Source organism: Polypterus senegalus, chromosome 7 (genome assembly GCF_016835505.1).
Source record: "Polypterus senegalus isolate Bchr_013 chromosome 7, ASM1683550v1, whole genome shotgun sequence".
Classification (NCBI taxonomy): Eukaryota; Metazoa; Chordata; class Cladistia; order Polypteriformes; family Polypteridae; genus Polypterus; species Polypterus senegalus.
Genome location: NC_053160.1, coordinates 65,115,691 through 65,138,615, shown reverse-complemented (window position 1 = coordinate 65,138,615; position 22,925 = coordinate 65,115,691). Strand labels below are relative to the sequence as shown.

The 22,925-nt window shown below is 37.8% G+C and overlaps 1 protein-coding gene across 1 annotated transcript in view; it reads left to right on the top strand.

Annotated features, from left to right (window-relative positions):
* The window catches only part of ddx4 (DEAD (Asp-Glu-Ala-Asp) box polypeptide 4), a 73,689-nt gene that overhangs the window by 957 nt on the left and 49,807 nt on the right, over window positions 1–22,925 (top strand). Inside the window, exons 2-6 of the mRNA XM_039758763.1 lie at window positions 10,969–11,101; window positions 16,579–16,627; window positions 18,160–18,204; window positions 18,398–18,442; window positions 19,361–19,414. Of these exons, the coding sequence (XP_039614697.1) occupies window positions 11,030–11,101; window positions 16,579–16,627; window positions 18,160–18,204; window positions 18,398–18,442; window positions 19,361–19,414 (265 nt within the window). The 5' untranslated portion in view covers window positions 10,969–11,029. The remainder of the gene's footprint in view (window positions 1–10,968; window positions 11,102–16,578; window positions 16,628–18,159; window positions 18,205–18,397; window positions 18,443–19,360; window positions 19,415–22,925) is intronic.

The following is a 22,925-nucleotide window of genomic DNA, read 5'->3' as shown; positions in this document are numbered from 1 at the left end:
CATGGCGTAGACTTGTAAATTAAAATTCAAAAGAGAAGTTACATTCTCATTTTATAATTTTAAGTTTTGTTTCGTTTTTTGTTGAAAGTACCACTCATAAGTACCTTTTTTGCACGCAGTTTGCGAAGGTCAGAGGAATTGATTCGGGACCTCCTTTTTAACATTCTGAGCACGTGGCCAATTGTTTGCCATTATTTCGCACTTTGGCTTGTTTTGGGCAAGCAGTATTTTGTCATAATGCAAAAATATTTTATTAGGCTAACCATGGATAAGTATGTAAGAAAATGTACGAATCAAAACGGAGTGTCGCAGTGGGTCTCAGTCTAGACTGCGGTGGGAGTCAGGCGCGACCTTTTATTGGGCCCTGGTAAATTTCCTGAGGAGCCGCAAGATGACTGAAAATAATTGCGAAACATCAGCAAAATACTAAAATGACTAAATATACAGAACCTACAAACCTAAAGTCGCAACTGGGGAATTCTTTGAGCGACCCACTGCATCGGTATTCAAAACATTTTACAGGTGACAGTTTTCTCAAAGACAACCTTTTAAAGTTCGTTCATTTTGTATTGTATATGGGTTAACTGTATTACATTCACACCTGGCATTAAAATGCGTCTCCAAGTGTCCACTGGCCCGGATAGAGATCGGATGTGGACACAGCAGTTAAGGGTTTAGTGGTGTTTAGCGTCAGTCCGCGCAAAATAGGTTATTTCTGCTAATAGTCTGTGAGAACCGTTAAGTCGTAGTGACTCATGGAGAAAGTTTAAAAAAAGGTGACACACCGCACTGCATTTAATAGCTTTATTGTTTCTAGCGCGATGACAAATATTTGACAGTCTCATGAACGAAATGATAGGTCGACTTCACACTTGCCCATGTTGCCACTCGGTTTACTTTTTAAAGCTGCCCAGACGTCAGGGCTTGTAACCATTCAGCGATTTTTACCTCACTGGTGATTTGGGTTTTACTGCTGATTACATTTTGCCTGAAGATGGGGCCTTGGCTTCCTTGAAAGCTTGCATATTGTGATCTGTTCAGTTAGCCAATAAAAGGTGTGATTTGGCTTGACTTCTCACTGCTGATTTGATTGTTTTATTCACAGTCTAACTGCCTGAAGCAACTGGAGGAGTTGCATAATCAAAGAGTTGTATTGCTGTATATTTAAGTGTACATAGGTAATTTATTAGAATGGCGGACTGCATTGTTAGTGTCAGACCCAAAGAAACTGCACTGAGTTCAAGTATTGACACTGTATTTAATATTGAGTAACATGTATATTAAAATAAGAATCAAACGTTTTAGCCATTGTGAGTACATTATAACTACTAGTGGAAAATAGTTCAATAAAAGACCTAAAGGCAGGTCTCAACATCTCATTTTGGTAACTTTTTTATGAAATGTTTGTTCATCCACTGCTATTCCGAAGTGACCCTGGAGCAGTTTGAGAAAATACTTGTGGAAAAAGTTAGAAAATACACACAATTATATGAATGCATCACATTGCTACAAAAATATGATGACAGCTTATTCCTGGCACAAAAAAATTGTCTAATATTGGTCCTGAAGTTGGTGAATGTTTGAAAATGTGGAATGTGAGTGACAGTGGATGAAAATTGGTAGCAGGAGTAGTGGTCATTGTTAAGGGCAAAACATCCTACATTTTGTGTATTTTCTTTCCTGGCTGGCTATATTTGTGAAGCACGGAGAGATGGAGCATTCACGTTTCTTTTGAGGTACAAACACCACCACCTAGCATTCAGTCAAGTACCTGCAGTATGGCATGGTGCAGAAGTATAACCTACTTTCAACAGCACCTATGATATATTTAACTCAATGCAGAAGTATAAATAAATGATGCTGGAATTAGCCTTGTGCTGACAGTGCTCAAGAGGCCAATAAGATTTTCAGGCTGAGGGTGTAATGCATTTTACATGATTCATTCCAACAAATATACCAGTACTGGTAATGTTCAATGCCACCATTTTTTCTACTTTATCTACTGCAGAATTTTCTTTTTTAAATTTTAGGAAAAGTAAACAAATGGAATTGAATTGGACTGACAGAATTGAAATCCAAGTAATTCTAGTTTAGGAAAAGGTTCCCTTGAATTGGTCAACATTCTAAATAAAATTGGAATCAAATGAGCTATTTAAACAAATTAATACCTTCAGTTGTAATGTGTTTTGCAATTGCAATTGGTGTTAATGGCATTGTGATGACTGTCTCCTATGTCAGTGTTAACTGTGACTGTTCACTTGTTAAGGCTCTTTAATCCATTCTCAAGAACAGTTGTTGCAATGAGGTAACAGACTGAAGTATTTAAGATTAAAAAGCCACACTGGTTCAAAACCTTCATTGCAATGGCCATTAATCTAAAAATGTTCAGCTTTACACCCACAAACTTAAATTTTGGGGTGAACTGTTATTTGAATCAGTCATTAGTCAATTCTAAATGATTTAGTTTGCTTTAAAATCTGCATTGTCAGAGAATCTGTTAGGTTTTTAACACTTGCTATTGTAAGATTTATATTTGCTTTTTGTGCTTGTGGTAAAATTGCTCAAGAATATTTAATGAATAAGTCAAATATTTTAAATTTCAGATGTCACAAACTCCTGGTGCTTTAATCTGATAATCTGAACTTTGGTAAATTTCAAGGCCACCAGTGTGAAGTCAGACTTAGCAGTTTTACAGTAATCCATTATTGAAGAACTCCTGTAAAAGACTATAGTTCTGTTTTCAGAGCATCTTACATAAATTATTGATATTTTATTATTTCTTAGTCTGTGTACAAATGCAGTATTTGAAAATGTATTAGACTGGCATTGCATTGTGTGTGTATAATTGTAACGAAGACTACATTAATCAATGTACCATTCACATATATCCAATATTCTCCCTAGCGTCTTTTAGCCGGGTACTCTGCCCGGCTAATTTGAGTGCCCAGCTGACTTTGTGAGTTGACAGCCACAGACCTACAGGCATATCTAACGATCTGCAGAGATGGCAAGGAATGAGCGGGCGGGCAAATATTTTAAAAGCAGGATCTTGTGGCGAGGGGAGTGCTGCAGGGCGGAATGTTGCCGTCACTCAATGCTGAACAAACTAATAGTGGAGACGAGGCGGAGCGGAGTTCAAAAGCAAAGAGTATGGGGAGGTGGGCTTTCGAGAGAGGGCTGTGCATGGTAATAGCGAGGGCAGAGCAGCTTAATACAATAGCAAGGAGTATGGAGAGCTTGGCGGGCGACAGGAGGCTGTAGATGCCAATAGTGGGAGCAGAGCAGCAGTTCACTAGCAAAGAATATGTGGAGGTGGAGAGGTGAGAGTAGGACTGATAAAATAAGTAGTGGAACCAGCCTGTCAGATATCCAAAAAAGAGTCAGGAAGTGACGTATCTGTTCTTGGTGGCAGTGCAGTCTGTATAGTGTACAGCTGTTCTTGTTCAGTACATAGCAAATATATATACATACACACAGTAGTTTAAGCATTAGGTGTGTTCTGTGTGCAAAAATCTTTGTATCACTCAATGTGGTTCCTGTTAAAGTGACTCCCTCTGCCGTTTTTTATATTTGCTTATATTTGGACTTGCGTCCATATTGCAAAAAGTGTGCAGAAACCCTTGCAGCACAGTGTCCTGAGCAAAGGTTTTGTCACTGAATTGCTGAGGGTTTTGTTAAAGTGACCCCTCTGCCATTCCTTTTTTTGTTCATATCTTGCCCTACCGTAGTGCAAGTGTGCATTGAATATCCAACAGGTTCCTACTTTCCCACTCAAAAGTCTTATTCATATGTACTTTTAATATTTTTTTCCAGACGTTTTACCAACATGATTAAAAAAAGTGTTCAGAAAACACTGCTCAGGTTTCTCAGAAAAGGCGGCACAAACTAATGAAGGTGCAGCGTCAACTCCTGATGTGGCAATTTCAGACAGACATTGCAGAGGCTGGTCTATCAGGGGAAATCTCTTCCGCACACACTGTGCCAATTGATAAATCTAAGCACCGCTTATCCAGCATAATCAAACAATGGTTTAAAGGTTTTAATTGGCTAATGGTCAAAGAAAATGGTATGTGGTGGTCATTGTGCAGGAAATATTCAAATGCACGCCCCCCCCCCAAGGATGGAGTTACCTTGGGTAAACGGTCCATGCACAAGAATTCCAAAAAGGAAGCTTGCTGGACCATGAAAAAAGTAACCACCCCCAAAAAAGTACATATATAAATCCATAAAAAAATCCAATAAAAAGTGGAAATAAAAATCAGTAAATAAATCCATTAAAAAATCCGTGGTTAAAATGCAGTCTAACTCCTCCTGATCTCAGTCCAACTCCTTCTCTTTCTCCCCGGTGCACCCACTGCTCGTGTACTTGGCAGCCATGAGCTCATTTTGGCTGACTCCAGGCATCACGGCCAGACCTTACAAGGTTGGCTCTCCTCCCTTCTTCCTTTGCACTCACATGGTCACCCCTCAGAAGCCTAGGGAGGGCACCTGTCTTGTTCGCCACACTCGACCTGGATGTTCACTGGGGCGAACTAGCCCCTAGAGTGCCACAGCTAATGCTCCTTCATGGGGCCCCAGCTGATGTGGTCTCCTACTTTCAGGTGGCCAGATCATCCTTCTAAGACTGCCTTTCATGTCCTTTAACCTCCTTCTGTTTCTTTTATTCTTTGAATTCTTTCCCTTTGAATTGTCCCCCTTTCCTTGTGCCGACTCATACATATATATATACAGTGGAGCCTCTGTTTACGAGTAACTTGGTTTATGAGTGTTTTGCAAGACGAGCAAAAATTTTTAATACATTTTGACTTGATAAACGAGCGATGTCTTGCAATACGAGTAGTATGGATACACTTTGTCTGCTGAGCGTTGTGATCACAACTGAGCTGATGGTTCTTCTCTCTCTCCTTATCTCGCTCGCTCGCCCAGCGCATCTCTCTCTCATCTCGCTCCCCCTGCGCGTCTCGCTCGCCCAGCACATCTCTCTCTCTCTCTCTCATATCTCGCTCGCCCAGCATGTCTGTCTCTCTCTCTCTCTCTCTCTCTCTCTCCTTATCTCGCTTGCCCAGTGCATCTCTCTCTCCCTCTCCTTATCTATCTATCTCGCTCGCCCGCCCAGCGCGTGCTTTCTCTCTGGCAATCGTCTCCTATTCTCCGTCTGAGTCTGTGTGCCTCACTCATATAGTCACATCTGTTTACTACAGCATTGTGACTGTGTGTGTGTGCGCTGTGAAGTGCGAGTCCCCGTCTTGCTCCCCAAAACACGAAGCTGAGTCTCAGTACTTTAACACCAGCTTTATTCAGCTTGAGACCTCAACAGCGCGGTTATTTATTGTACCGGGATCTTTATAATGTTCCTTGTATGATCCATTGACGACAGGCGCTTATAGCATGTCTGATCTTTTTGGATGCGCTTATACGGCGAATTGCTACAGCGCTGGGAGACTACGATTGCTTTGGGGCGCTCTTCCGCGTGTTGTCCCGTTGGGTGGAATCCCACATGAGTTTAGAAACTCACACCAGCCATGATTCTTTATAAAGGTAAAGTGCAGGTTAATTTGTATTATGTATTTTACTTTATATTTTGTATTAATCATTTTTATATGAATAGTTTTGGGTTGTGGAACGAATCATCTGAGTTTTCATTATTTCTTATGGGGAAATTCACTTTGATATACGAGTGCTTTGAATTGCGAGCATGTTTCCGGAACGAATTATGCTCGCAAACCGAGGTTCCACTGTGTGTGTGTGTGTGTGTGTATATATATATATATATATATATATATATATATATATATATATATATATATATATATATATATATATATGTGTGTATACAGTAATCCCTCGCTATATCGCGCTTCACTCTATCACGGATTTTAAATGTAAGCACATCTAAATATATATCACGGATTTTTCGCTGGTTCGCGGATTTCTGTGGTCAATGGGTCTTTTAATTTATGCTACACGCTTCCTCAGTTTGTTTGCCCTGTTGATTTCATACAAGGGACGCTATTGGCGGATGGCTTAGAAGCTACTCAATCAGAGCATGTATTACATATTAACTAAAACTCCTCAATGCTATAAGATATGCATCCCGCGCGGAGCTTGATTGTTTGCTTGTCTCTGCCTCTATCTCACCCTCTCTGACATTCTCTGCGCCTGACGGAGGGGCTGTGAGCGGAGGTGCTATTTGCACAGAAGCTGTTTGCCTAGTGGATACGGATGCACCTCTAAGAAATGCCGCTTTATCGCGGTGCTTCCAAAAGCACACTTATTGATTTTTTTTTTTGATGGTTTGCTTTAATCTCGCCCTCTCTCTCTCTCTGATGTTCTCTGCGCCTGACGGAGGAGATGTGAGCAGAGGGGCTGTTTGCTTAGAAGATACTGACGCTCCTCTAAAAAATGCCGCGGCAAACTTAAAAGCACAAGTGTTGATTTTTTGATTGTTTGCTTTTCTTTGCCAGCGGGCTCTCTCTCTCTCTGAAATTCTCTGCTCCTAAAGAGAAGATCTATTTGCATTCTTTTAATTGTGAGAAAGAACTGTCATCTCTGTCTTGTCATGGAGCACAGTTTAAACTTTTGACTAAAGGGTGGTATTTCATGTCTAGAGGGCTCTAATAATGTTAACAGTGTGGGAGAGTTTATAAGGGCTTAAAATATATAAAAATAACTACACAAACATATGGTTTCTACTTCGCAGATTTTCATCTATCGTGGGGGGTTCTGGAACGCAACCCCCGTGATCGAGGTGGGATTACTGTATATAAAATGTGTATGTATGTATATGTGGATATATGTATATGTGGATATATATGTATATATGTTGTGACAGGCGCCTGGCGTCCATGCCCAGTCGGGACACCCCTGCACACTGTATTCAGGGGGAGCAACCCTGGACAGTGCAATACCTCCCCCTGGACGCTAGATGGCCGCCCCCCTGGCCTGGTGAAGTGCCTCAGTTTCCCACAGGGCTCCCTGGAAATTGGATTTGGGGGCAGCCCTGTTGGGTCCCGCACGTACCGCCGGGGGTGCTGTTTGGGACTCCTGAGCCCGTATGGGCAGCAGCTTCATCACACCTGGAAGTGCCGCCAGATCTTGGTGATCAAACACCTGGAGCACTTCCAGGTGACCTATAAAAGGAGCCAGTGACCACCACTCATCGGCCAGAGTCGGGTGGAGGAAGACAAGGTTGTGGGGGAGGAGTGGTGGTGACAAGGAGGAGTGTTTGTGCTGCACTGGTGGTTACTGGTGCTTGGGACTGTGTTGTGGCTGGGGGGATTACGGGGAAAACGTGCCCTCCAGCTGAAGAAGAATAAAAAAGAATTTTATTTTACACGTGCCTCCAGTGTCCAATCTGTGTCGGGTCAGGCGCTATATAGTGCCGTTTACTGTATATATGTATGTATATATATGTGTATATATGTATATATACATATACACACACATGAATAATATATTTTGATGTCTCTTTGGCCGCACCCGCTGCAGGAAGCCAACGAAGCAATTGAGAACGATCGAACCCATACGTGCAGGTACGACTTGCCCCAACTACCTCATTACCTTGACACGTCTCAATGGATTTAAAATTTGAATCTTGCAAGCTGCGGACCTGCTATACCACATTCTTTTCGATCATTACTTCAAGAATGGTGGCCTTTCAATTTTATAATATGGAAGTAGCAGGGAAGAATGGACAGTTGTGTCAAAAATGATCAGAAGTCAATCATACAAAGACCAGTCCAAAACAGATTTTACTAAAAATGGCAACGACATCAGAGCTCTAAGAGTCATTTCCAAATTTAGCCAGACTGCCACATATTGAGCTAGTGAGCACAGCTGAATGTGAAAGGGGGTTTTCTGCCCTTAAAAGGATCAAGACATGTTTGAGAAATCGCATGAATCAAGGTATGCTAAATCTCATGCTGATGAGATAATAATAATAAATTCTTTGCATGTACAGTAATCCCTCCTCGATCGCGGTGGTTGCGTTCCAGAACCCCTCGTGATAGGTGAAAATCTGTGAAGTAGAAACCATATGTTTATGGTTTTATATATTTTATATATTTTAAGCCCTTAAACTCTCCCACACTGATACAGCATAAACCCTTTGTATTCTCTTAGATATTAGGTAAGATTCATTGAAATTATGTATGTAAACACACTGTTTAAATACAGTAAAACCTAAATATTTTAAAGATAGTGTCTCCGATATCACTTATGTTACAGCCATTACGATAGACAGGCCACCAGCAATAAATACGTAAATGCAAGAAAAATTGTATACAGTAAATGTGTACAGTAACACTAAATGTACGTACATGTACTAAGTACTGTAAGTAGAAAATTAATTATGGTTACCAACAGTGACACGATGACTTGTCCGATAACGATGATTTTAGTTTTACTGCATAACAAAGGAGTGCGTTTCAGCTTTTCTAAAGGAGCCTCTTCAGGTGACTGTGTAGCATCGCCGTTGTTCTTCTTCTGGCAGTCTTCAATCCAAGTCCCTAAAGCAGATTACATCCAGACTACTGCCTTATTATATCCACTTACAACTCATTTTGCACCCTGGTTAAAAGGACACTGCAGCTCTAGATCTTTTACTCCTTTCCTACTTTTTAAATAAAAAGAAATCGTAGCCTCATTGATGCCGTAATGGCGTCCTACAGCGGTGTAGCTTTTTCCTTCCTTCAACATATCCAAAACTTTTACCTTTTTGGCAAACGTTAACATCTTCCGTTGGCGATTGGGCACGGCCCCTGAAGCAATAGCAGGAGCAAATCGTTTTTGGAGCCATAATGAAGGGCTTGACTATCCACAAAGATAAACACAAAAGAGCACAAAAGTTAACTCTTTACACAGCGAAACACGTTGATGCTGAATGAGCGAGACGAGGCTTCCTGGTTAATGCCGCGGAATTGAATTCAGCGCTTCATCGCTGAGCCATTCAGCACACGGGAACTTAACTGCGTGCTCAGATTGGTTAGCTTCTCAGCCTTCCGCCAATAGCGTCCCTTGTATGAAATCAACTGGGCAAACCAACTGAGGAAGCATGTACAGGAAGTAAAAAGACCCATTGTCCACAGAACCCACGAAGCAGCAAAAAATCCACGTTATATATTTAGATATGCTTACATATAAAATCCGCGATAGAGTGAAGCCGCCAAAGTCGAAGCGCGATATAGCGAGGGATTACTGTATATAGCACTTTTTTCACTACTCCAAGTGCTCAGCAATTGCAGTTTAAGGACCTTGCTCTCAAGGGCCTAACAGAGCAGAGTCCCTTTTGCCATTTACGGGATTTGAACTGGCAACCTTCTAATTGCCAGTGTAGATCCCTAGCCTCATAGCCACCACTCCTTGGAGGGCCCAGATCCTGGGGACGTTGATTATGGAAAAGCTGCGGACAACTGGGCCTCTAGGAAGAAAAGAAGAATAAATATTTAACTGAAGACACGTTCTGCATATGCAAGTTGGCTTTGAAGAATATTTTAAATTTTTTCTTTATTAGGTTTCCGATACTTTTTTTTTCATTGTTTTCACTTTTCTTCCCGACAGCGACAATACTTGTGCCTCTTGGTTTGTCATAACAATTGTTGTTTAAAATTTTTGTTAGGGTTGCAGGATCCTGAATTGGATAATTTTAGAAATTTAATAATGTTCTGGCACAAGTGTAAAACCTTAAAAAAGGAAGTCATATTGAGCATTGGAAAATAATTAACTAATAAAAATAGTGCACATTTAATTTTCCTCGTCCCACCCCTACTTTTTCATGCCACCCGGCTGGAAAAAATTTCTGGGAACACTGTATAGCAGATGTGCTTTTACTTAATTTGTCACATTTTGGGAGTTGTACTAATGAACATTTAGTTTAATTTCAAAAACTAAACATACAAATTTGGCATTTTTAGGTTCATATTTGGTATGCTCTTTTGTTTGTATTGCTATAACTGTATCTGATATTTTAAAACTATGCATGTTGTATTACTAGAGTAGGTTACTAAATGTGGTTTGTGCTTAAAAGCATAGAAACATTAGTTTTATTTTGGTATTAACCAGAGCTGCTCATTTCATTGCCAGTGTAGATAAGCTAAATAACCACTTTGTTCATAACTTGCCTCAATTTTTGCATACTGCAGCTGTTGTAAGCACAGTCCTACTTGTTTGACCCTACTGCTGCTTGCAAATTGTAATGAATGCTCAGACAGATATCTGCAGATGAGCAGTCGGAGATAAAATGCAACACCTTTGTTCCTGACCGTGTACAGCATGGTATTAAAAAGCGATTCATCTCTCCATTTACAAGTTAAAACAATTCGCTTATTCTTTCCATTTAATCAGTGAAACCATGTGATTTTAAAGCGCACACATATATAATCAATTCTGAGCTCCATCCATAATGGATATTTTGCCCCTTTTTATTTTTTTAATAAGCATTATTCCTGGAATAAATTTTAATTTCCAGACATCTTCCTTTTTTCTTGTTAATGTATTGATATGCTGCTTGTAGCACTATGAAACATTTTCAGATGTGGTTTTTACTTACGCTTTTATCAAGTATTATTGTGCCTTCTGAAGTAATGAGTCAACATGTAGTCATTCATCAGTATGGTACCAGTCACTTTAGTACCAAAAAAGCTATTGAAAATTTGGTTCTTGCGACATCCCTCATTGGCATATGCTTGTATCCTTAAATCTTTCCCCAGTGTAGCTTTTGTTTAGTTATTTAGGCTCGGCCAAGAAACTTTTTGCAGAGTAAACTGCCTTTGCCAGTGTTCCTTTCTATAAGTGCTCTGGTTGCTTTGCATTATAAAGTAAGACGGAAACAATGTGCTTGTTTATAAGATGTGAAATGCTTGTCGGTGAAAAAGTCTTTAATGCATTTGTTAAATTTTCTGTACTTCCAATTTGAGTGTTGCTGTTATTATATTAAGAATGATTAAAATCATGTGTGCTGTCCTTTTTTAGTGATTACCAGCTCTGCTCCTGACAATTCGTAGTATAAGACATTCAATTTTAGAAAAACTAAATGGATGAAGACTGGGATGCTGAAGTGGGTTTGGAGGTACCACAGGCTTATATTCCAAAAGCAGACTTAATGGTAAGGCTTTTTACCTTGGTACATATTGTCATTCATTTCATTTGCCTACATAAAAACATATGAAATTGTAAAGAAACTAGTTTCATTTGCTTTAATATGGGAATTGTGAATGTGTAATTGCCAGCTTCACTGGTTGACAAGTACTGTAGGTCAAGTATTTGGTAAAGCTTCTGTTATACTCTTATAATGCTCTGTGGGTTGATGTTAGACTTCAGTCAGGTTAGCTGATCTGTGCTTGATAAACTACACTTACATTTATACAAGCACAATATATTTAGGTTTTTAACATGGATCTAAATTGAGGCCTGGATAAAAAGACTTAATTTAACACGCTTATTTTTTTTCCTTTTCCCGTAAAAGAGGTCTTTTTTATATAGATATAAACCATTTTTGTTCACTTAATGCAAGGACTATAGTTAATTGTGCATCTTTTGTTTGATATATAGTGAGAGATGTCACACTTTAGATTATGAAATATTTCTTTCAGTTTGTAAAAAAAACAAGCAACTTCACAAAGCTTGTTTGTCTTCAGTGTACAGTATCTTAACACGAATTCCTGAATCATACGAAAAAACTTGTAATCCTGGCCCACCTTAAATCCCTTTGCACCTTTTCCATCAGTATCTTTTGTTTTGCAGTAAGTGCGTCGATCAGCACTAGCAGCAAGCAACCTGCTGTCCCATCCCCCATCTTGAAAGAGCTCAGCTTGGGCAAAAAGTTCTCCCAGCTCAAGCCAAAACTCCTTATCTGTGTGTGATGTGCCTGGAGTTGTATAGGATAAATAATGCAGTATAGTTATTTGGAATACATGCATTTCATACGTGTTCTATGTCTACAAAGATCTGGGTAAGTGCAGGGTGAAAGGAAATGACTAATGCAAGAAATGAACACTAAAGCAGAAACATTTTTTCAATGTAGTATTAATTAATGACGTGAAATGTATAATGTGTGAAGACTTTAGTCCAAATATAAAATAAACATACACTTTTATTCAGGAATATAACCAAAGGAGGGAAAAAGCATTCGATTTACATGTGGCTGTCAATGAGTTAAACTCGAGCTCAAATGTGAATCGATATGGAGTTTATACATATTCTTGAATGGTGCAGAGATAAGAACTGCTGCCTTATTACCCGAAGGTCCCTGTGTTTTGAGTGGTGAACTACTATTATTTCTACAATACAAAAACATACTTTTGATTTGAGTCTGTAACACTTGGTGTAAATTTGGGCTATTTGTAAAAGTTAGTGCTTGTTTTTTTATTCAGTTTTATTCTCTCAGTGACGTTCATGTGGTATAACGAACTTGCCTCTTCCTATCTGAGCTGATGGCATTTATCTCCATTCTTTTCACAAGAGCAGTGCTGTGGCTGATGTCTTCTCAGAACAACTCTGCTTTGCCAAGACTATTCTGGACCACAAAGTATTGGATAATGTTCTCAGAAAATGAATAATCTGCAATTTGATAGATATGTCTTTGTTTTTAATTATTTGCCTTAGTGCTTTCATTTCAAGTTTCATTATCTGTGATGCTGGACTTAATCCAAAACTGGTTAGAATGTACCACTGCTCCAGATTTTTAAAAGAAACTGATTGAAAACCTTGTGTTTTATTTAGATATTGGTGTAAACAAAATTTGGTAAGTTAGGGCTTTCCCTCTAAAAACTGAATATTACAGTACCTAAGACTTTTTTGATGCACAACCCTGAACTATTGCTGTTGCATTTTTATTTTTTTTAGAGAAAAAATATACACACAGTCTCTTACTCTGAAGCAACAAGTCATTTATTTGAAATTATATGCTGTACTTAAGATTACATACTCATGAAAATCTTTATTATATTTATGCCAGTTCTTGAACCAATTTGTTTACCTCTAGACACAGAGAAACATTAATTTTTTATAATTGTTTTTTTTTTGTTGCATTTGGCTTGTCTGCTCCTTTGTGTCTCTTGCCCCAAAGACATTTAGCATTTTTTTGATGTTTTTCTTTATGTTGTGTTTTTTTTTTTTTTCTAGCACCAGAGCTAGTCACATAACCTAAACCAATGTTCCTTGGCCACTTTTGGGTCTCAGATGAGTCTCAAACATGAGACTTTTAATCCTATTTCAAATTATGTGCACTTCAACCTCTAGGCCTCTTTGATTTGATGTCCCATTTGTAAATTGAAAGAGAATTGCTCAGAAAAACAACATAGGGAGTGTGTGTAGCTGACAGTCTAAAGAAGTGAAAATTAAGCCCTCAATTCTTTAATTGTGAAAGTGACATGATGTTTCAAAGTTCTAAGCGGTACTCACAAATTTAGTATAGCAGAGTACTTCACAAATGCTTTGTTCTGAATTGAATCAAATGTTTTCATATTCTATATTACTAACATTCTGTAACTTATGTATTTTTATTTTTACAAGCCAGTTGTTATAACTGTAGTATAGCATATTTTTAAAAAGGCAGCATTGCACTTACCCCAACCCCCCGTAAGTGTCATGTGCTTATTGCTTTATAGTGTAAGGTTGTTTTCTCTGTAAATTCTTTTAAGTACCCAGATTCATCCATCAGACTGTCAGATAGTGGAGCTTGATTCATCACACCAGAGAGTACATTTCCTCAATAGTCCAATGGTGGCATGTTTTTATATCCTGCCAGCTGACGGTTGGCAGTATGCATGGTGATGTTAGGCTTGTGTGCACTTAGCTGTGGCAACCCATTTCATGAAGCTACTGATTTATAGTTCTAATGTTACTTCTAAAGGCAGTATGGAACTCTAAATAATGTAAAAAATAGGGTTGCTTCAGCAATCTGAGTCTCTACTCTGCAAGTTTGCATGGTCTACCACTTTGTGGTTGAGCTACATTTGCTCCTAGATATGTTGAAGGTTTGAAATTCATGTAAAATAGCTATAAAACATTTACTTGTTTTGGTAAGGTTGAAAATATTAAATCTAGTATTTTGTGCTTAAATTTGATACTTATTTAAATAAATGAACCATTACTGTGTACAAGGTAATTTTTTTTTCTTATTTCCTTGTGCAGCTTTACATTTAGTTGTTCAGCCAATCAGTTCAGAGCCTGTAGTGCTGCTTTGGAAAGTTGATGCCGTTTGCCTCATTCAACATAGTTATTCCAGATGATGCGAGAGACAAGTGAATGATTTATTCTTTCTCTCGCTTTTAGGTGTATAAAAAAATTTAAACTTACAGACATTTTAGACATTGTTCTCTGTAATACTATTAAGTGATGATGCATTTTTAATTTATTGAGAATTGTTATTGGGTGTATTAAAATTATTGCCGTTTTAAAATTAACAAACTGTGGGCATAATAGAAGTAATGGGTGACCTGAAATGTTAAAGTAAGTGATGGTAATTGCATGCAAAAAATGGATGTGATGTTATAAGATTAATTTGCTTTTGAATTAAATCTGAAGTAGAGAAATGCATGAATATGATTTTGTTCAAAGTCTCTGTTGGTTTTTTATACTGGTAGTCCCCAGGTTATGGACATCCGACCTACGACATATGAATGAGGCAGCAGCTGCGACGCATGCGCCTCAGTAACTGCCGCTCCGTCATCTTCGGCCTGGGGACGCTGCAAGTGGTGGCTGGAGGGGGGCAATTTTACGTGCAGTGTAGTGTGCCTTGGGCAACTCCCGGCGGCAAGCAGTTTCACTGCCCCCCCACCACACACAGCTGCCTGTTCGTTCTCGGTGGGCGGCTGGTAATGCTGCAGCGGTGGCCCACTTGTGGCTGAACGGAAGCCATTGAGGGTGAACGGGGCGGTGGGGAGTAGCATTTTAGTGTGCCTCAGATGGCTGTGTGTTTATTAGGGCGATGGAGGGCGGACGCTGCAGGCAGCATACTATAGTGGAAGTGATTGTGAGGTGGAGGCCCCTTGCTGCCCCCATTCATTCTCAATAGCAAACCTGCTTGTACTGTTATGCACATAGCAGAAAGTTGTTTCTTGTCAGTATAGGGTGGTCCATATCTAATTATGCAGATCCAGATCTCCTGGATGACTTTGATTTATGCAGGGACGATTCCAGTTCGGCGTGAAAACGATTCTTCGTGTCGTCAGTTCGCACACTTCTTGATGGTCTGGGATTTTTCGGGTGATTTGCTATGTAATAAATTGAATAAGTTATAGCGTAATGAAAATTGCATAATTAGATCTGGACCACCCTATACATCAGACGTGTTGAAGACTGGTGCCTTCCCGCTGTGATAGCGGGTACAGTGCTGTGCAGAAGAGCTTACCTTATGCTTTTGTCTTCACCCTTCAAGAATGTCTCTAAAACACAAATCTGATGCAAGTACTGGTGATATAGTAAAGAGAAGAACCATTACCATTGGAAAAAGTAGAAATACAAAGGTCAGAAAGAGGTGAAAGTCCATCATTCATTGGCACAGCACTTGGCTACAGTCGGTCAACCATAGCATTTATTAAAATAATGTACCTGTTTCGACTTAGATACAAATTCAACTTTAGTACAAACTTACAGTCCCTATCTTGTACGTAACCCGGAGACTGCCTCTATTAAAATTTTGTTTTGATTCAGCATAACATTACTGAGGAAATGAGCATTGAGTGAATGATTTATTTATACATCTCCCTCTTTCCAGGAGTACTACATATTTCCTTCACAATAACAGCACTTACTTTTGACTGGTGCAGATCTAGCAGACCAGAAATGACGTGTGGCAAATCTGGCATCCTGTGACAGAGCCACGTTTAAAGTTGCTTAGTTCTTTAATAAGACCCATTCTACTGCCAATGTTAATAAAAATGCATGCTGTGCTTGATTTTTATGCATCTATTGACGATGGGTGTAGCTAAGGCACCTGAACTCTTATTTGGAAGGGTGTCCACATACTTTTGGCCTCATAGTGTATTTCAGGTTAAATTGAGTGAACAAAAAATAGCTGGACCTGCCTTTTGCCTCCATTTTTCACTCAAGTTCACAATGTTCATATGTATAGGTTTTATTGAAATTAATTTTGAACTGACATGAACCAGGTTGTGTTAAACTAATTTTTAGATTGGATGAGCCTGTTCTTTAATGTTAGTCCAGAGTAACACAATGCTAACAGATACTTTTATGCACATTGTTATGAAATTACTTATTAATGCTGTATGTAAATGTGCCAATACCACTAAATTTGTTCTTGGAGCTAAATATAGCAAAGATATCTGGTCCTCTTAAAAGGCTATATTCTTGGTGTGTTTGAATTTACACTTTTTTTGTTTTGCATTAACTGTTCAGAAATGGCTAGTCTGTACATAAATCCAAATGGTGTTCCAAGTTTTGCTAGAAAACAATTAAGATTTTGAAGTTTTACATGTTTAGCATATAGATTTGAAGAATTTTAAGATTTCAAAGAATCTCACATAAAGACAAAAGTTTGTCCATGTGAGACAGCACTGGTTAACTTCCTTTTTTCTTAGTGTTTATTTATTTATTTTTTTAATATATATATATAAATAGGGAAGCCTTGGGAAGAATGAAAATTGTGACCCAAACTCCGCTTGGTCAGGTTAGTTTCATTTTCTTTTGTATAGTAAAAATTAAAACAATGAGTCTGTATGAGAAATCCAGGATGTGATGGTTAAAATCTTACAACATAGTCACTCGGTATGTAATTTTTTTATGCTTGTGTTACCTATGATGTATTGAACCTTATTCCCCCTTCTATACACACACACACACACACACACACACACACACGAGCAGTCTGGCTTTTAAGGTTTGTGCTTTTTTCCACTAGACCCTTGAAGGACTTGATTGAAGTAGGGCGGGTGAAAACTGCTGGCAATGCTGACTTGAAATGCAGATTAAAGCATTTGGGTGACAGTGAACAGCAGAAAAGATCCCTGTATTTTACCTGTACTATTGAACAGTTCTCACCTACTTGTATATCTTCTGATGTGCTGCATAGTTAACGGTTGTTGATAGTGAGGTACCTCATTACATTTAAGAGCCATGTTAAAATCTGAAATGTTTTGTGAATGAAAAATTTAATTTGCTGTTCTTAAACGCTTTGTCAGTAGGTGGAGCCATAATGCCACTTTCCATTACTTTGTTTGACTACACTGAGTGGAAGTTTTTCCTGTAACACAGCTAAAGAATGTAAGCATGTCCACATTGACAGTTTTCGAAGTTTGTACATTAAGTGAAGGTGTTCATACTTCATACATAGTTCCATGTCTATTTGTATTTAATTGTTTTATGCAAATACTCTTTACAACAGTTTAATCTGTTAACATACTGTACTTAATTAATGGCTGAATACCTAGTGCCTCACTTGTGCATACAGCAATAACATTGATATAATTAACAAGAACAGAATCTTGTCTACTGGTTATTTCAGGCTGTATTTTTGAATTTAGATTTTAGATTTGCCAAGTCAATTGACATGGAAAGAACTGAAACCCTGCACTACACATGAAAGCTGTGACAGATACAAACTAGATTGTTTTGATCATAGGTTTAATTTAAAACTTTCCAGTGGGTGTCTCTATTGAGTTCAGTTATTTTTTTTAAAACATTGCTTTAAATTCAAACATGCTTCATTTATTTTTTCTTGAAAGGCTTGGCAAAAGGAAGGACAGTCTGTCCTAACTCTACAAATAGAAGTGCCCATTGCAAATTTTAGAGTGTTCCCTTAATTTTGATTGTTTTTTTTGATTGTTTTTGGCTATCATTTTTACTGCAGAACTGTGTATCAGGAAGCAATTTTTGTTGCATGTCTCTAAAGAGAGAGCATGTGATGTTAAATGGGTGATCTATTACCTTCTGACAGAGCTGCCACTTTTCACCTCTGAAGCTGTTTGCAATCACATCTTTGGGTTTTTAAATCTTAAATTGGGATTTTTTTTACCTTGCTTGGGCCATGGTCTCCAGTTTGAAAGCGATTGGCTTAGATTGCAAGGATTGACCGTGTGATTAAGGAAAAATATTCCCTAATTTAAAAATTTCTCATACCTATTGATTTCAGTTAGTGCGTTCTTATTTAATGTGCAAGTATTATTCATTTTAACACTTAAGTTCACACCTTTTGTTAATTAGGCAATTTTGGCAGTAAAGACAGAAGTGGATTTGGAAAAGACAGAGGTAAGGTTTAAATAGAACAGAAGTTTACATTTAATACTATACTACTATATGAAGTTTGAATTAACAGTTTTGAGTTGATTTTGATAAGTGTTGTTCAAACTCATATTGGTTCCATCTTCTGGAGAAATGTTTATCATTTAACATACAAGCAATGTTTATTTTTTACACTTAACACTTGGTATTTAATTTGCAGAATATTTTGACAGTAAAGATGGAAATGAATTTGGAAGAGAGAGAGGCAAGTTGAAAATTTAATTTAAAACGTTCATGTTCTGTTTATGGGAATTTCAATTTTCATTTTTAAAAGTTAACTTTTCTATGGTATTCCATAATAGAACATTGCTTCACCTCCGTTTCATACTTAGTCATAGACACTTGATCTGTACATACTAGACTGTCATCTTGCTCAGCTAAGTCTTAATTTCATAATCGTGGTTATTGGAATTTAACAAGTGTGTGGTGTTTTACTTGTTGTGAATAATGTTTTATTAAAAAAAGATTTTTTGATATATACTGGTCAATACAATAGTGTTTCCTCGTTAGCCCCAGAAAACAAACTGTTCATAAATGCTCATGCTCTACTGAAACCACTTTTTCTCTCTTCATAGCATAAATGTCAATTTTTGAGAAAGGAATGAATTAGAGTATTAAGTTGTATTCAAATAAGCTATAAGGTTGGAACATTAAGGCCCTCACTTGTGTTGTATTGCTCATATAGTTTTTCATAGCATTTTTATAAAGTTCAGTTGAATTTACAGGTTTTTAAAGTGATCTGTAAATTGTAGGATTTAAAAAATAAATCTCATTGTGATCTGTTCAATTTTTTTAATAAAATGAAAAATTAGTGCCACAAGGTGACAGTTGTATTATGAAAGTTTTTTGTTGAAATCTGTGATTAGTTATTTTAATCGTTAAAGCATTAATTTCACTTGCTTGCAGTACTCTAAATTTAATACAGTGAAACTTGTTTTAAGAAATTGTACTTGACCCTTCACTTAATGCATTTGATATTTGATTAACTTATAATTTAAATATTTGTAGTAACCAACTTATTTGATGGCCTAGCATTTGGGTCTAGTTATACGCTTGATGTATTTATTATTTATCATTATTGTAGCTTCAAAGCATAACTTGAAAAATGTTTGGTTTCCAACAGAAATAAATGAAGATTGTACCTTTTCAAGTAGAGACAGGTTTGGAGGACAAAGAGGTAGGTCTCTAAATCAGGTATATATTAGAGAAAATAGCATGGAAATTGGATCAGACAAATACGAAGACTGCGTTTTATTCCGTATGTAGTAGAGATTTTTGATGTTTAGGAATAAGACCTCTTGGAACTGAACCTTCAAAACTATTAATCAACAAAAGAAATACGGTATGAATTGTATGTGAACACAACAAGAACTATTTGCAGTCCTTTTTTTTTTTTTTTTTAATAAAGATTTGAGACACGCTTGGATCTTGGAGCTAAAGTCATTATGCCTCACACACTCACCTCACAGATGGCGTCTCAACGCGCTTCTATTAGCAGATGAGAATTGTACAGAATTTATATCCAAACAAATCAGTATCTTCCTAGAGACAAATGCATCCTCGGGTCTCTGCAGGAACACTCTGGGGAAACTCTTAAGGCCTACTTAAGAGGACAGATTATTTCATATCTTTCCCACAGAAATAAATTAGAAACCAAGAAATTATCAGAACTAAGAAACGAAACTACTAGAATAGATGAACATGCCAGGCTTCCAAGTGAGACTCTACATAGGAAAAGGCAGGCTCTGCATTCAGAACTAAACCTCTTGACAACTAAAGAAACTGAACAACTAATTTATAAATCCAGACATTACTATGAACACGGAGAGAAAGCTAATAAGCTTCTATCTCAACAAATTCACAAGCAAGAAGTCCGCAACGCAATCCCTCTAATCACCAACACGAATGAAGACAAAATCGACCACAGAAAAATAATGCACACATTTACAGACTACTATAAATCCTTATTTTACTAAGTTTAAAGAAGACAACACACAATCTAATGCATTTCTGGATACATTAGATACCACAAATAGACACTTTTAGTGTGAAGGAACTTGATAAACCTCTGGAGTTATCAGAATTACTAGATGCTATAAAGTTACTTCAAGGTGGGAAAGCAGCAGGCCCTGATGGCTACCCAGCAGAATTGTATTAGAAATTCTCCACTCAGCTAGCTCCCCTCCTATTAGCAACATTTACAGGAGCCAAAGACCATCAAACTCTTACTCAAACTTTTCGCCAAGCATTAAACAGTTTTTCCTAAACAAAATAAGGAATTAGTGTGCATCATACAGACCAATTTCACTTTTGAATAATGATGTTACAATACTCACAAAAATCATAGCTAGAAGGATGGAGAAAGTGCTCCCTTCGGTAATATCATAAGATCAAACTGGGTTCATCAAGGGTCGACACTTGTCTTCAAATCTTCGACGCTTGTTTAATGTAATATACTCACCAACTAAGTCATACACCCCAGAAATATCATTGGATGCAGAAAAAGCATTTGACATGATTGAATGGAAATACCTTTTTACTACATTAGAGAAATTTGGGTTTGGCCCGAACATTTGTGCATGGATGAAACTACTGTATACCAATCCAGAAGCTTCAGTTTATATCAACAATATTTGTTCAGACTACTTTAAACTAGAACGTGGTACCAGACAAGGATACCCCTTGTCACCGCTGGTGTTTGCAGTCGCCATTGAACCACTGGCAATACACTGTCGAAATGCAAATCAGATAAAAGTGGATTATCAGAGAGGGACTGGAACAGAAAATATATCTCTGTGCAGATGATATGGTACTGTATATATCAGACCCACAAAATTGTGCCTGCAGTCTTAACAGCACTTACAGCATTTCAAAAGATCTCTGGTCTCAGAATTAATCTGAATAAAAGTGTACTCTTTCCAGTGAATGCTCAAGCATATAATATTAAATTAGACACCCTACCTTTTTATCATTACAGATCAGTTTAAATACCTTGGGGTAAACATCACAAGTAAATTTTGTTGTCTGCATGGAAAAAATTAAGCAAGACTTGCATAGATGGTCAACCCTTCATCTCACTCTAGCTGGAAGAAATAACACTGTTAAGATGAATATTCTTCCTAAGCTCCTTTTTTTATTTCAAAACATTCCAATAAATAATTTAAGAAATTAGATTCAGCAATAACCTCATTTATTTGGAACTCAAAACATTCACGTATCCAAAGAGCGACCCTACAAAGACAAAAGGCAGAAGGTGGCATGGCTCTACCTAACTTCCAGTTTTATTACTGGGCAGCAAACGTACAAGCTATAAAAACCTGGACACAAATAGATGAACATACACAGGCCTGGTCTGAATAGAACTAAAATCCTGCAATACTTTATATTCCCTGCTCTGTGCCCCAATAAATGCAAGTTATTGGCAGTATGCTAATAACCCAATTGTGCCTTACTCGCTCAGAATATGGAACTAATGTAGAAAGCATTTTAAGATGGAGAATCTTATCTGTGGCATCTCTGCAAGAGAACCACCTGTTTCAACCTTCGCAAACATGCAGTTTTTAATATCTGCAAAAAATTTGGGATTTACTTGCTTAGAGATCTTTATGTAGACAACGTCTTTGCATACCATGAGTAATTACAATCTATATTCTAACTTTCCAGCTACACATTTTTCTCTATCTTCAAATTAGGACTTTGTTAAACAGAACCTGCCCGATTTTCCTCATCTTGCACCCTCGTCCACGCTGGAAAAAATATTGCTCAATTTCAAGGATTCCGACACCATCTCTGCAATATATAAAATATTTTACATTCCCTCCCTTTCAAAGATCCAAGAGGAAATTGGGAAAAAGATCTCAATTAATGTATCAGAAAAGGAGTGGAAAATAGCAATGCAGAGAATTCACTCAAGCTCCATATGCGCAGAGCATACTATGATTCAACTCAAAATTATATATCGAGCACATCGGTCTCGCCTAAAACTCCAAAATGTTTCCAGGGCAAGATCCAACCTACGAACGCTGCAATCTAGTCCCAGCCTCACTGAGTCACATGTTTTGGGCCTGCACCAAATTAATGTCCTTCTGGACCACAATTTTTAATTCCCTTTCAGACCGCCTTGGTGTCACAATCGCTCCTAATCCACTAACAGCTGTGTTGTGTTCTTCCAGATGGGTTTAAAGTGGAGAAGGACAAACTGTTATTGCATTCACTACACTTTTGGCACGTAGACTTATTTTGCTAAACTGGAAGTCTCCTAACTCTCCTCTTTTAACTCTTTTTAGGGCTAATTTTTTTTTTTTTTATCTCCCAGGGCTGAGTATTTTTCCAAAAACTAACAATTTTTAAAAAAGAACACAAAGCAATTTAACATATCAAATCAACAAAAAATATTTACTTTTGACAAATGTTACTGTCTTACATGTTGTATGAGCCTGCATACTCTATGATTTCACATATCACATGCATTTTACACAGCAAAGTCTGATCTCGCTCAAAGCAGCCAATTTCAGTCATTGCCACATTGCACTGCTTACAATATGTGTTGCTTTGGTGCCTACTTTTCAATTGTCTGTTGCTGCACTTTCTCACATATATATAATGTGTGTGCTGTAGAGAGACAAGTCACCCTTTTGCCATCTTCTGAAACTTTATGAACTTTATGAATAGCATTATAGCCTGGCTCA